Below are 14,779 nucleotides of genomic sequence, written 5' to 3'. Positions count from 1 at the left end.
CAATATAACAAAGAGTGAAAAATTTAAGGGGGTCTGAATACTTTCCGTACCCACTGTATATATATATATTTGAATGTACTTTATGTGCATATATTTGTGTGTGTGTGTGTGTGTATGTATACAAACATATTTGTATAATGTACTGTATGTGTATATATTTGTGTGTAGGTTCGGCGAGTTCCTGGCTCCAGTGGGAGACTCCATAAAACAGAAGATGGAGAATGGGAATGGAGCGATGATGAACTGGATGAGGAGAGCGAGGAGGGCAAAGCTGCTGTTGCTGCCTTGCGGGTAACACACACACACACACACACATGCATAATTTCAGATCCTACTGAACACGTAATTTTGAGAGTTCCAGCAGCGGTTGTTTGCGCTCTTTGTTTGTGTGTGGTGTTAGTAATGCTGTTGGCTGTAATGGCACCTCTCATCCCTGGGCTCTGTGTTTTGTGTTTGCCGCTAAAGGAGCAGCAGTCCAAGTCGACAAGGCGACAAGTCCGTTTCTCTCATCCTCTTGAGCTGCCCCCACCCAGGGTTGTTCAGTTTTCCCGCTGATACAGATGGCTCACCTTAACAAGGAAGCACACTCAGTCATACACAGCATTTGGGCATGCAGGAACTGGAAGTGCTAGATAATCAGAAAGAAAATTTGTTTAGAGTGTATATTGTTATCCAGCTTCAATGACTAATACAATAAAGATAATAGAGTTCAGGTTGGTTAAGGATGAACGTTGAACCTTCTCCTGTCTGTGATAATCTGTTTCTCTGCAGGTCTATGCAAGAAATAATCATGTACAGTATAAAATCATTTAGATCGCTTAATATGATAACCTTTGCTCAATATCCTCTGCTTATTATGAACCCATAGCTTATACATGCTACAGAATTACCTACTTACCTGGCTTTTTAAACTTGACCACATACTTCTAATCTGAATGACTAAACTGTGGTAAAGCAAAAATAGTGTAACTAAACTATTCTTGCTAGGAAGAACAGAGAGACAGAATGTGTGCTTCCTGGATGCCATCTGTATTGTGTTTTTATTTATAACTTTGACATACTGACCAAATCGATGCTCTCTGATAACCATCCAGATTCTGTTTAACAGCCTCATAATGAGACTTCTGTTGGTTTAGGCACTAACACGCATTATGGTCACTTCTGGTCACTATGATCTTTGTATTCCGGTATAAAAATCACTTTATATCTCTTCCATCCTTGCTGATTAAAAAAAATCTTACTGACCTTAAACATTTGAAGTAGTAGTGTAAGTCTGAACACACCTCAGGTTAGATGGCAGTGTTTAATTGTGTCTGTTTGGTTAAGGGTTGTGGAACACCATTGGATGTATGTAGTTCATACTATTGAATAGAATATGTTCTAGGCAGATATTGTGTAATTTGGTTGCATATCTTAAAGGTAGGCCTGTCGCAATAATCAATATATCGACTTATCGCGCAATATATGTACATGACCTCAATCATTTTTGGTGGCGCAATATATCGCCCATTATATTTACTTAAATTAATGTCACCATGTTTTGTACATTCCACTTGTGCCTGTGTCTTTTGCAGCTTCTCGTACATAACGTGGTGTAGTCATGAGGTGCTAGTTCAAATTTAAAAAATGCTTCTACAAACAAAGTTTCATCTGCAGATATGGTCTTGTTTAGGGATCTGTGCCTTTGTGCATACGGACATCTTACTGCTGAGTAGTGATTGTGTTTTTCAGGGAAAAATCTGTAGATGGAAAAATCTCCATACAAGTTCTTTGTGCATTTTTTTTTTCTACTTGTTACTTTGCACATTTTGTTAGAAAATTTTTATTTACTATTTATTCAGGTTTTTTTTAAGGTATCTAATATTTTGATACTTAATTTCCATGATCTAAATATTCTTAAAAATTAAAAGTTTGTTGTCATTTGGAAGTGTGCAGGTCTTCTTGCATTATTATGCTGTTACATTATGATTATATATTCAGTGGCATAAAATGGTCTTTAAAATGACAATAATATTGCTTATCGCAATTATTTCTGGGGCAATATATCGCACAACAAAAAGCTGTTATTGTGACAGGCCTACTTAAAGGGATAGTTCACCCAAAAATGAAAATTACCCCATGATAACATCAAGCCATTCTTGGTGTATATGACTTTCTTCTTTCAGACGAATACACTCAGAGTTATATTAAGAAATGTCCTGGCTCTTCCCAGCTTTATAATGGCAGTGAATGGGGATTGAGATTTTGAAGCCCAAAAAAGTGCATCAATCCATCATAAAAAGTGTTCCACATGACTCCGGGGGGTTAATAAAGGCCTCCTGAAGTGAATCAATGTGTTTATGTAGAAAAATATCCATATTTAAAACTTTATAAACCATAATCTCTAGCTTCCGCTAACTGTCGTACGCACATTCACAACATTTTTCTTTACAAATCCTGTCACGTACGACAGTTAACGGAAGCTGGAGATTAGGGTTCATAAAGTTTTAAATATGGAAATGTAAAACTTTTTTGGGCTACAAAATCTCAACAGCTATTCACTGCCATAATAAAGCTTGGAAGAGCCAGGACATTTTTAATATAACTTCAATTGTATTCGTCTAAAAGAAGAAAGTCATATACACCTAGGATGGCTTGAGGCTGAGTAAATCATGAGGTAATTTTCATTTTTGGGTGAACTATCTCTTTAAAACAATGCCAGTAGTCCTTCAGTTCTTGAAGGATATTTTACTAAAACTATAAATACTTAACATCATAGCGCAAGTGTAAAATAAAATACTCATGAAGGACCTTAACTCCCTGCTTCATTCCTTACTACAGTGTGTTCAAATCCAAAGCTGAATTACAGTAACCCACACCATTCTATATTATTACAAGAGACTTGAGTTTGACCTTTGACCTTTTATCTCTCACACAGTCACCAAGAGTAAAAGAAGGACTCCAGGACACAGAGGTTTGTAAACCATGAGGAACCTTTCCAAATATCATACTAATGAACTATTCTTATGATTCCTGCTGTATGTACTATGTATTATATAATGCATTTTGAATGCATTATGCATGAAATACATAGACCTACTGTATTTGGCAAAATAAACAGGGCACTCTGTAGAATACTGTATCCTGCAATGCAGTGTCCATTGTAAAAAGTAATTACACTGTTAAGTCTTAAGACTACAATTATTTTTAAATAAAGTTGAATTAAAAAGCACAAAATAACATTTTATTACTAAACAATAACTAAATGCGATTCAAATGCATGTATAGTATGTATACTATATTCTTTGAACATTTACTAATGTACCGTAATAATATGTCTAATATATATATATATATATATATATATATACATTTGTGTGTGTCTGTGCATGTATTTGTAGATATTCCAGCCTTTCAGCAGTCACCTCCAGCCTGAACTACCTCAAGCTGCTGGCCAGGGCCCGGCCAACCCTCAACACACTGACCCAAGTACAACCCCGACCCTGGCTGCGAACCCTACACAGGTAGAGCACCAGCAACAAATCATACTTCACACGTTTTGACATCTCTATTCCAATCAAAGCTGTTGTATCAAGCATGAAGTTATTATGTCACCTCAGTCTGTACAGGGAGTCTGATCCTCTGCTTCCATCCATAGGCCCCAGTTCCTGGCGATGCCTCACCATCCCCCATCAGTTTAGTATTAAGGTTAAGGTAAGATGTATTTGTTTTTTTGTTTTGATTCATTAATTGACGTTGATCCAGTGTTGACAGGAGCAGTAGATGACTTACATTTCTCCTTCTGTCCTATAGAAATTTGAAAAAGGAACTGAATGACATACGATTTGAGTTCATGCCTGGCAGAGGTAAGAGCGTAGACGTGGCTAATAGTCAACAATAAATCAAGCAATAAAAAGTCCACACAATACACTCTTAAAGGGATACTCTACCCTAAAATTACAATTCTGTCATCATTTACTCACTCTCAGTCCCAGTACGCAGTCCCAGGTGTACTTTTTTCTTCTGTGGAACACAAACTGAGATTTTTAGAGAAATAATTATTTTCTGGCAGTGAATGGGTCCCTCCAAGATGACGCTTGAAAGAACATGCAAAACGAACGCTGGTGTAATCCATTTGATGAATCAGTGTCGCTTTTTTGGGTGGAGTATCCCTTTAATGCAGATGTTTTCCCAAAGTGTTCATGACTCTTTAGAAAACCACTCAATATTGTGGTTGAGAGTTGTCACATTTGTCAAAGGTGGTGAACATCTCAATCAGTTTGATTTACACGCTTGGGCAGTTCTTTTGTCCGTGTTTTCCTTTAAAGGGGTCATATGATGCTTTTTTAAAGATCATTATTTTGTGTATTTGGTGTAACAGAATATGTTGACATGCTTTAATGTTCAAAAAACACATTATTTTTCAAATACTGTACATTAGCGAGCCATTTTAGGGGGGGCGTGGCAGAGTCTTAACTTTGATAAAGAATATCTCTTTGGTTTTGAGACTTTAGTCTTTGCAACTTCAGGGATCTTATCTATGCACAATCAGCTTGTAACACTCCAAAGAGAAAGGAAAACTTGAAATCGCATCATATGACCCCTTTAACAAATCAATTTATCATCAGTTTCTCTTTATCTCAGCTCTCTCTGCCCTCCAGCAGAGGCTAAAGCAAAGCTAGAGTAAATTTTTTTTTCTACCATCAGATGTCAAAGAGCACCAGTTCTCTGCATCTGCATTTTGTCAGTGCCGTGTTGTGAATTTTCAAGACTCCCAAAATAAAACATTGTGTAATGTGCATTTAGCTGGCTCCAGGGGAGATGTCCATTTCTGATGGCCTGATGTAGTGCGTGAGAATGCTCTTCTGCCTGAACACGTCGTCTTCATTCTGCTCTCTGTACTCACTATAGTATGTTAGCATGTTGTGTGCAGCTGATCAGTTATTATGTTGTCAGCCTCGTTCTGGAAGATCTGCAAGCTTGTCAGTTCACAATATGCAGGAGGTTGTAATTTGCCAGACTTAAAGTTTGTTGGTCTAAGTGAGTCTTTTTTTTTTTTTTATGTGGGGTTAATGAATCACATTTTCTTTTTCTGTAGACACAGCAGATGGGGTTTCTCAGGAGCTGGTATCGGCTGGCTTGGGAGATGGGGGGGATTTTGTTATAGGTAAGATGTTTTTTTTTTTTTTTAAGAAATATTTTTATTGAGCAAGAATGCATTAAATTGATCAAAAGTGGTAATTATGGCATTTATAATGTTACAAAAGATTCTATTTCAAATAAATGCTTTTTTTTTAAAATTTCTGTTCATCGAATAATACTGATCCTAAAATAAATGCATCACAGTTTACACCAAAATATTAAGCAGCACAACCATTTTCAACATAGATAATGATCAAATGTTTCTTAAACACCAAATCAGCATATTAGATTTCTGATGGATCATGTGACACTGAAGACTGGAGTAATGGCTGCTGAAAAAATAGCTTTGCATCACAAAAATAAATGGCATCTTAAGATAGATTACAATAGAAAATAGTTACTTTTTTTATATATAGTTATTTTAAATTGTAATATTTCACAATATTACTGATTTGACTCCATATGTACAGAATTACAGTAATTATATATAATAGGAAATGTTAGTCTATAAGGATTTCTACTGAAAGTTAAATTGATGTGCAATATGTAAAGATAATAAATTGCAATGTCAAGATGAAATAATTCTTAACTTTAATATATCATGTTCCTAAGCCTCTGTTTTGTGTCATTTCAGTGGCTGCTAATTTGCAGAAGATAGTCGAAGAGCCTCATTCCAATAAAAATGTCACATTTAAACTGGTGAGTGGTTAAAGCCACTGTGTGCTAGTCCTCACTGGTGTTTTGCAGTAACACGTCATGCGTGGTGTTTTTCAGGCCTCTGGCGTTGAGGGCTCTGAGATTCCTGACGATGTCAAACTCTTGGGATTTGCTCAGCTCAGCATTAGCTAAACTTTGGCTCTGTGCAGGACCGTGACTTGCCTACAAATGTGAAAGCAAACCAACACTACCGACCGAATGACACATTGATGTATTTTTTCCTCTTTCAATTGCCCTAAAGAAACCACTGTTGCCAAAGAGAAAGATACCATAGCGCCAGCCCATAGGATTTCAAACAGCCCAACGGAAGAGTTGCACAAACATGCGAATGATCAGAATTTGTAGGAGTCGATTAAAATATAGTTTAGGATTTATTTGTATAAGGATGCAATTATCATAACCAGATATAACCTTAATATTATTTTAATGTTTCTTTTTCTTTTTTCTACATTTGTCCTAGTTTTGCACAATCTGAACTGACAACCTAAAAATTAACAATGCAAAAATGCCTCCAATATAACTACTGAGTGCATAAAAGAGGAGCGAAACCCAAAGAAACATGGAGTTTATAGAGGAAGTAAATGGGTTTAGCTATAGTTATAGCTTTATTTTTTAACCTATATTTTTTCTATGCTTTTGAAGAGAAGCAGCTAAGCATGTTTTATCCCACAGCTTGCATTATTTACTTCAGTTTAAACCAGCTTGTTGAACATTTACAGCATCTGGTTTTGAAATTTCTACTTCTGGTTGCGGTTGTTTGCTTTCTGCAGATTAGCCGAATAAGATGAAATGATTTATTCATTCAGTGTCATTGAGCCCTAATGAACACTCCTGAAGGCTGGTTTTACTGCTTTCCCAACCTTTTTTGCTGTCTCAACTTGGCACATTCGCAAATGTTACTATCCCATGCTGCTCTAAAAGTTATTGCCTTAATGTTTCTACACATTTCTGCATCTCACACATCTCTCCTTTTTTAGATTTTGCATTCATTTGTGAATTTTGGTTTTAATTTTTTTGACATTATCTGTGACTTTTCATTTTTATAAGTCTCTCTGTATGTGAAAGGGTAGAAGTACCCGAGGTACCTGATGAAAGTTTGGTGTTTGGCTTTTTCCTGCTCTGGAATTGAACTTAAGTATTCATGTGTATTTCTGTTGTGGATCAACTCAATTGAGCATGTAAATAATGTAATTTGCCATTGGTTTGATTTTATATGGGATGTTTCACTCATGGCCTTTGTGTTCTTCATAAATAAGGTGATGGGAGGTGGTGTCAGTTACAAAAGACACATTGTGAGTGTTGGTTTTTCTTTTTGTCTGTGAGGGTGCCTATAATCACAGTGGGGTCTTATGTAGCATAAATCTGCCTGGTGTTTTCAGCAGGTCTGTTCTGACCTGCTGAAGTTCTCATTGAATTTATGAGAGGTTGTTTACTTCACCCTAGAAATCTCATTTAAACATATCACTACCTTTGTGCAAAAACAGCCTGGAATAATCTTAAGCAACTTCATTATTTTAAAGCAGTGTTTCACCTGATTTTTATTATTATTATTATTATTATGTTAATCCCCTTTGCCCTTTTTGACATTTTATTTTATATATATAATATATATAATTATATAACATATATAATATATAAAAATAAATAATTTAAAACCTTTTTCAAACTTTATTTTCCAGTTTTATTGGGAAGATTCAAAAGCTAATAGGAGAGAAGTGAAAGAAAGATTTGATGCACAAGTATTTTCTTTTCACCTCTTTGCAATCACAACAAAGCTGTCCACTAAAATAAGAAAAAAAAAATTGCTTGCATTGAAAATGCGAGTTTTGCTTTGAATAAGGAATTTATTCTATGTAGATCAAAGGTCAACATTATTATATAGTATATAATTAAATAATATCCAGTCTTAATAATAATGCATTTTATAAGTCCTTAACGTGGAGCAGTGTTGTACAAGGACCGACGCCTTCAGTCAGTTTACTGTAAGAAATAAAAATTAAAAGCAAAAACCGTATCAATATCAGTATATTTTTCTTTATATTTTCACTTAATTTTCTTTAGCTTGTGTTGAATTTTAAGGCATGTTTTTAAATGCTTTAAAATCAATAAAGAATTAATTTAAAAGGTGCCTAATATGCCTCCTTACTGGTTACAGTATATATTACTGTATTTTAATATTATTGAATATGACTTTTATATAAAAATCATGTTCATTTTGATTTACAGCATAGAAAAGCAACTTAAAGGGATAGTTCAGCCAAAAATGAAGATTTTGTCATCATTTATTCACCCTCATGTCGTTCCAAACCTGTATGAGTTTCTTTCGTATGTTGAACATAAAAGAAGATATTTTGAAGAATGCTGGTAATCAATCAGTTGATGGTCCCCATTGACTTCCATAGTTAACCCCCACCACCGCCTACTATGGAAGTCAATGGAGACCAACAACTGTTTGGTTCTTCAAAATATCTTCGTTTTTGTTCTTCCAAACTTATACAGGTTTGGAATCATTTTTAGAAAATGGTTTTAAAAGGCACATTTTCATCAGGTTAACTGGAGTAACCCTACGGAAAATACCATGGAAGTCGATGGTTAGGCTACCAGCATCTGTTTGGTTGCAAGCATTCTTCAAAATGTCTTCTTTTGTGTTCAGCAGAAGAAAGAAATTTATAAAGGTTTGGAACGACATGAGGGTGCGTAAATAATGTGTGAACTATCCCTTTAAATTCATATTTGTTTAAAAAAAAACGTTTTGCCTTTATTTAGCCTTTCCTCTTGTCACAATCATCTTACTTTTTCCCTTGATAGTGTGGCCACTTTGTGACACATATACAGCGTTGTCTAAATATTGTGCTCGAACCCACAAACATATCACAACAATTTACATATTACCACCATATTAAGACCGCCTTAACTGGCAAAAAGGCCCCAACTGCATTAGCCTCATGATCCAAAGTCCCTCACGCAAACACACATACAACACACTGCTAGAATTCCTCTCAGTACATTTCAACCACTAGAATCAGCCTGTTAATCTACTATCAAATACCTTCTTTTGCATAGGATCATATTTTATTGCTATTAATTTAAAATCTTCTGGCTATCCTTATCGCTGTGAAAAAAAAACAGTGCTTTATCTTTGTCGTAGCAGATAAGAGCGCTGTAGATATGCTGAACTTGTGACACGTTTAAAAATTAATTTCGCTCCGCAAAGGTGAACCGCGGCGCAGGTGTTTTAAGCGCGAGCCGCCGCTGATGGTCGCCCAGTGGTCATCATGATAGACTTCGCGCAGATCCTGTCGTCTGTCGGCGAGTTTGGGGCGTTTCAGAAGCGCTTGCTGATGGCGGTATGTCTCCCCAACATCTTCACAGCTTTCCACATGTTCGGTCAGGTCTTCACCGCCATCAGCTTCCCTCACAACTGCAACAGCAGCTGGATTTTACAGCGGGCTCCCAACCTGACAGAGGAGAAGCAGCTGAACCTCACCATCCCTCTGGACACCGAAGGACAGTATGAGAGTTGTAAGATGTTCTCACCTGTTGATCTTGAGCTTGATGCTATTGAAGCTTATGGAATAAACACAACGACATCATGTTCTGATGGATGGGTTTATAAGGCACCAGAAGGCAGCAGCACTCTTATAACTGAGGTAAGTTAGGTCAGCTTTTTAAAATAAAGCAGCCTATCACTATATGGTTATAAGAGTTTTAATTTTGTTTTTCTTAAATTTATAAAGCTATGCCTTTTCATATAAATCATGTAAATACTAATTGTTACACTTTCAATGTAAGGTTTTTATGATACCCTACACGTGATATAAAATGTGTTGATTTTATATTATTAAAAGTAAAACAATATTTGACTTTCAAAGGAGTCAACTTTTAAATTAGCTAAGTAACAATTTCTAGCCATTTCAGTAGTCTTTTGGCGCCTCTAGCTCTTGTGCAGTTTGCTGAATATCAGCTAACTTACATTACAAAGACTTAAAATATGTGTTATGTTCACACCTGTAAAAGTTTACTTGTTTTATTTATAATAGCTAGCGATCAAGTAGCTGTTGCCATGGTTACCTCCTCAGGCAAAGACAATTTTTGTTCGCGAGTGTATTTTGCGAACTTGTAATCTTTGTGATTAAGACCACGTTTGAAAGAGCTTTTGACATAAACACTATTTTTGCCATACCTGCTAAAATAGGCTACCTAATTTACTGGTGAACCGAATTTTGACTTCTCGTAACGCAAATAAGTTTATTTTTATTTTTTCATCTATGGTCATCACATTGTTCACATGAAACCAAATGCTATATAGGCCTAATGCATAACGTTTATCATCATAATAGTGGTTTGTCACTGTGTGCTTTTTCCCCTTGACAATAATGATTGAAATTGAAATTTTAAAAAGTTCAAGGTCTAGGACTTTACTGTATACGTTTTTACAGAAATTGACTTTGAAAAGCTACCCTTTGTATAATGTGTATTAATATAGTAAGTTATTAAAGTTAATATGGACTGTAACATCTCCCTACATATCATTTTAATTTACATCATTTGTTGTCTTTTATCATGTTTTCTTTTCCTATCTTATCATAGTTTGACCTGGTGTGTGAAAATAAGGTATATAATGAGGCATCTCAGTCCGTCTACATGGCTGGTCTTCTTATTGGAGCCCTATTGTTTGGGCCAATGGCAGACAAGTATGTGTAGAGTACAATCCCTGATCAACATAAGAATGATATTTTACATACTATGATTATTTTGGAGTTTTTCCAAAAACAAAACTTTCAGATTATTTCGTTTGTTTTTAAAACCCATGAAGGGCTATTTTTTTATGTTAGTGTTTTAATAACTGTACTGGTTAACATGTTTTCTTGCCACAGGTATGGCCGGCGGTTTGTCACGCTGCTTTCCTTGTTCCTGCAGTTTCTGTTTGGGGTGGCAGTAGCATTTTCTCCCAACATCTTTGTCTACATAGCTCTCCGCTTTGTGGTCGGCACCACAATATCAGGGATTTCTATCAACACATTTGTTTTGGGTAACACGTGACTCCTCCTAATGCCAGTACATTAAAAAGTCTGAAATTTTGCTTAGATATTTAGACTGCATGTAGAAAGAGAATTTATGCTTTAAACAAATTCCCTGTAACAAAAAAAAATCACTATGAAAATGTATATAGCACCTGTTTTGGATCTCAGCAGATGAATTTCATGGTATCTCAAACGTGTTTTAGGTACTGAGTGGTGTGGTTCAGCCAAACGGGCCCTTTTTACCATATTGTCACACTGCTTTTATGCCATTGGTCTGATGTTGCTGTCTGGTGTGTCCTTTGGGATCCGAAACTGGAGGATTTTACAGCTGGTTCTGTCAGCACCAGTTGGGCTTTTCTGCATTTATTACTGGTGAGAGTTATTCTGTACCAGTGATTCCCAAACCTTTGATTTGCATGTTCATGGTTTTCTGATGTCGGTTAATGGTCACATGACATACATACATACATTTGTCATTTTATTTTATTGCTTTTATTTCATTTGTATTTTTATTATTATTGTTTTTGAAATTTTTATGAGGTGTTTTCTTTTCTAATAATTGTCTTTGTATTTGGCAGGATTCTCCCTGAATCTGCCCGATGGCTTCTGACTCAGGGCAAGCAAGACAGGGCCAAGAAAGAGATATTGAACGCTGCCCGAATTAATGGAAGAAAGGTGCCCGAAAATCTGCTCGACAAGGTGACGTTTTTCTCTTTGCCAAGCTTTATTTGGTCTAAGAGAAGAATTAAAGGCATAGCTTACCCAGAAATGAAAATTTGCTGAAAACTTACTTAGCCTCAGGCTCTCCAGATTTGGAGACATTTTGCATTGCATCACTTACTCACCAATGGATCCTCTGCAGTGAATGGGTGCCATCAGAATCTCATATTTTAGCTGAAAGCAACAATTTGAAGTTAAAAACTTCTTAATGATGGATTTTGTCTTACAAACAAAATGCAGCTTTTTTGATTTTCAAGACATTCATTGATGGACTGGAGTGGTGTGGATTACTTGTGGATTATTGTGATGTCTTTATCAGCTGTTTGGACTCTCATTCTGATGGCACCCATTCACTGCAGAGGATCCATTGGTGAGCAAGTGATGTAATGCTAACTTGCTCCAAATCTGTTCCAAGGAAGAACTAAACTTATCTAAATCTTGGATGGCTTGAGAGTGATAATTTGTATTTTTTTTTGGTGCAAATTTTCCTTTTTGGGTGAAAAACTGTAAACGATCAAATTCATTCTAAAACATATAGTTGAATCAAAAGTAATTTAAAAAAAATTATCAGTTAACATGAAAGGATGCCTTATCAGATTGAAGCGGAGAACACAGCTAAAACAGGCACCATGCTAGACCTGTTTCGAGTGGCTTACCTAAGAAAGAGAGCTCTCATCATGTGCTATATGTGGTGAGTTATCCTAGCATTTCCCATATCTATTATCCAAAATGTGATAAGATGCCATACCTTTGATGCTTTATCCAAGTTTACCATTCAGGAGCTTGTATGTGGGTAAACCTCTCTAAACTCCCCCAGTTTTTGATATTAAATACAATATAATATGTGAAATACAACAGCATAAAATGTTAACAATAAAGCATTATTACTGTTTTTGGAACCAAATCAAGCTGTGAAAACTTTTCTAATCTGATTAAAAAAGCAGCTGAGAGTCTTATCATATATTTATTTATGTCATCGTAGGTTTGTGACGAGCCTGGTTTACTATGGTGTCAGCTTGAACGTGGGGAACTTCGGTCTGGACATTTACCTGACTCAACTCATCTTTGGCATTGCAGAGTTTCCCGCCCGGCTGTCCTGCTTTCCTCTCATTCAGCGCTTCGGAAGGAGGATTTGCCAGAGTGCAGTGCTGCTCCTTGGAGGAACCGCCTGCCTGATTATTCCTCTTATACCAGCAGGTGAGGACCTTCAGGGTCTTATTTTAGAATTACAGAAGAAGGAAGGTTTTTGTCCCATTCACAAAAAAATTGCTTTCAAAATGTGTGAAAATAATCAATAGAGAAAAATGTTTACAATTTGTTTTGCTACGTCTAATTATTATTTATTTAGAATTAGCATTTTACATATAACAGCCATAAAAAGTATTTGCACACTTAAACCACACCTAAAACTCTAGAATATGTTTACCATGTGCTGACCGTATGGTATAACGCAACTTTTTAACCAAAACATTTCACAAAATACGTTTGTGAGGTTTTAAATTATGCAGTTAAAAACAATAGAAGACAAATGAAGACAAACAGTATTTGAACATTTTCAGATGGTGAAATGTCAATGGAATAGAAAAACCAAGCTGATCTCATAAGACTTTTTAAGTATTGTGCTTGTTTCATACTGTGTGACCAAATTTCATATGTGACCCTGGACCACAAAACCAGTCTTAAGTGTAAAATTTTCAAAATAGAGATTTATACATCATATGAATAAATAAGCTTTCCATTGATGTATGGTTTGTTATGATAGGACAATATTTGGCTGAGATACAACTATTTGAAAATCTGGAATCTGAGGGTGCAAAAAAAATCTAAATATCGAGGAAATCGCCTTTAAAGTTGTCCAAATGAAGTCCTTAGCAATGCATATTACTAATAGAAAATTAAGTTTTGATATATTTACGGTAGGAAATTTACAAAATATCTTCATGGAACATGATCTTTACTTAATATCCTCATGATTTTTGGCATAAAAGAAAAATCTATCATTTTGACCCGTACTATGTATTTTTGGCTATTGCTGTATGACAGTCTGTATGAATCATACACTTTGGGCCAGATTTACTAAAAAGGGCAGGCGTGAGAACACCGATGGGAGTGGAAAGTTCTGATCAGCTGACATTGCACAAATTAAAGAACACAAACGCAACCATCATTTCCATAGTGACCAACACAATCTCCCAAGAGCAGCGCAAATTACCGTAGCCAATAATCAGGCGTTTTAAAATTTGTAAACAAATTTACAATTTGCAGCAAATTCACCAAATCAGAACATTTTTAGGAATTGTCTTTGAAAAACATTCAAATGACAAAAACAGCTTTAAACGTTCATCTGCTTTTTTTCAAGGGTATCCTGTGATTGTGACTGTGATCGCAGTGATTGGGAAGTTCTCCCTCGCCGCCTCTTTCACCATAGTGTATGTGTACACTGCTGAGCTCTACCCAACGGTTGTGAGGTACTGTATATATGTACTGAACCTGCATCAACACCCACTATCTTCAGTTATGGATTCTAAATAAGCTCTTGTTCTTATAACTCAATTATAGACAAAACGGAGTGGGACTGAACTCCATGTGTGCGCGTGTAGCTGGTATTCTGGCTCCTCTGATTGGCTTGTTAGACGTGTATCATCCTGCTATTCCAATGGTCATATACGGCTCTCTTCCTTTTGTGGGAGGACCGCTGACTTTCCTGCTCCCAGAGACACTAAACACTGACCTACAGGACCACACTGATGTCCCCGTGGATGACAACATGTGCGTTTAGACCTCATTATATTAGTGACACTATGCATGAAACTTGTAACTTTTAATGCACCAAATTTATTACAGAAATAAATCTCGCTTTTCTTAATTTTCCATTTACAGGGGATCAGAGAAAGCCAGTATTGAAAGCGGACTGAATCAGGAGCAGGAAATGTCTCGCAGGAGCACAAAATTATGAGATTTATACTGCTATTTAAAAATGTAGTTGAAGTTTATGCTATTTTTAATAGATTTTGCGTGAATGAGGAAAATAAGGCAAACAGAGGTATGACTGTTTAATTTTCAATTTTGAAGTGTCTTGTTTGTAAAGATTTGATTTAAAATGAATTTGTACTTTTTTATTATTTCAGTTTGAAAAATAGTAAAAATCAGTGTTTTATTTATGATTGAAAATGTGCAGTAGTGTTTTTCTTCAGTGC

At 35.9% G+C, this 14,779-nt stretch overlaps 2 protein-coding genes across 2 annotated transcripts in view; both read left to right on the top strand.

The window, feature by feature from the left end:
* The window catches only part of oxsr1b (oxidative stress responsive kinase 1b), a 73,168-nt gene extending 65,745 nt beyond the window's left edge, over positions 1-7,423 (top strand). The window contains exons 11-18 of the mRNA XM_016473183.1: positions 169-291; positions 2,918-2,953; positions 3,381-3,503; positions 3,638-3,693; positions 3,793-3,845; positions 5,078-5,146; positions 5,756-5,820; positions 5,896-7,423. Coding sequence (XP_016328669.1) covers positions 169-291; positions 2,918-2,953; positions 3,381-3,503; positions 3,638-3,693; positions 3,793-3,845; positions 5,078-5,146; positions 5,756-5,820; positions 5,896-5,970 — 600 coding nt within the window. The 3' untranslated portion in view covers positions 5,971-7,423. The remainder of the gene's footprint in view (positions 1-168; positions 292-2,917; positions 2,954-3,380; positions 3,504-3,637; positions 3,694-3,792; positions 3,846-5,077; positions 5,147-5,755; positions 5,821-5,895) is intronic.
* Positions 7,424-8,746: 1,323 nt separating this feature from the next.
* On the top strand, positions 8,747-14,632 carry slc22a13b (solute carrier family 22 member 13b). Its single transcript, XM_016473181.1, has 10 exons — positions 8,747-9,488; positions 10,429-10,532; positions 10,716-10,870; positions 11,066-11,234; positions 11,441-11,561; positions 12,179-12,273; positions 12,565-12,779; positions 13,942-14,050; positions 14,142-14,351; positions 14,463-14,632. The coding sequence occupies exons 1-10, from the start codon at positions 9,114-9,116 to the stop codon at positions 14,536-14,538; spliced, it is 1,629 nt and encodes a 542-aa protein (XP_016328667.1). The 5' UTR covers positions 8,747-9,113; the 3' UTR covers positions 14,539-14,632.
* Positions 14,633-14,779: the final 147 nt, after the last annotated feature.

This window comes from Sinocyclocheilus anshuiensis, unplaced genomic scaffold, assembly GCF_001515605.1.
Source record: "Sinocyclocheilus anshuiensis isolate Anshui unplaced genomic scaffold, SAMN03320099.WGS_v1.1 scaffold1507, whole genome shotgun sequence".
In the NCBI taxonomy this organism is placed as follows: Eukaryota; Metazoa; Chordata; class Actinopteri; order Cypriniformes; family Cyprinidae; genus Sinocyclocheilus; species Sinocyclocheilus anshuiensis.
Note: the sequence above shows the minus strand (reverse complement) of the source record. Positions and strands in the feature narration are given on the sequence as shown.

Excerpts from the sequence above, each read along its gene's own strand:
- slc22a13b (XM_016473181.1), top strand. The coding sequence starts at position 9,114 with ATGATAGACTTCGCGCAGATCCTGTCGTCTGTCGGCGAGTTTGGGGCG. Across the intron at positions 9,489-10,428 it reads GCAGCACTCTTATAACTGAG|TTTGACCTGGTGTGTGAAAA; the intron begins GTAAGTTAGGTC and ends ATCTTATCATAG. Across the intron at positions 14,352-14,462 it reads GTCCCCGTGGATGACAACAT|GGGATCAGAGAAAGCCAGTA; the intron begins GTGCGTTTAGAC and ends TTCCATTTACAG.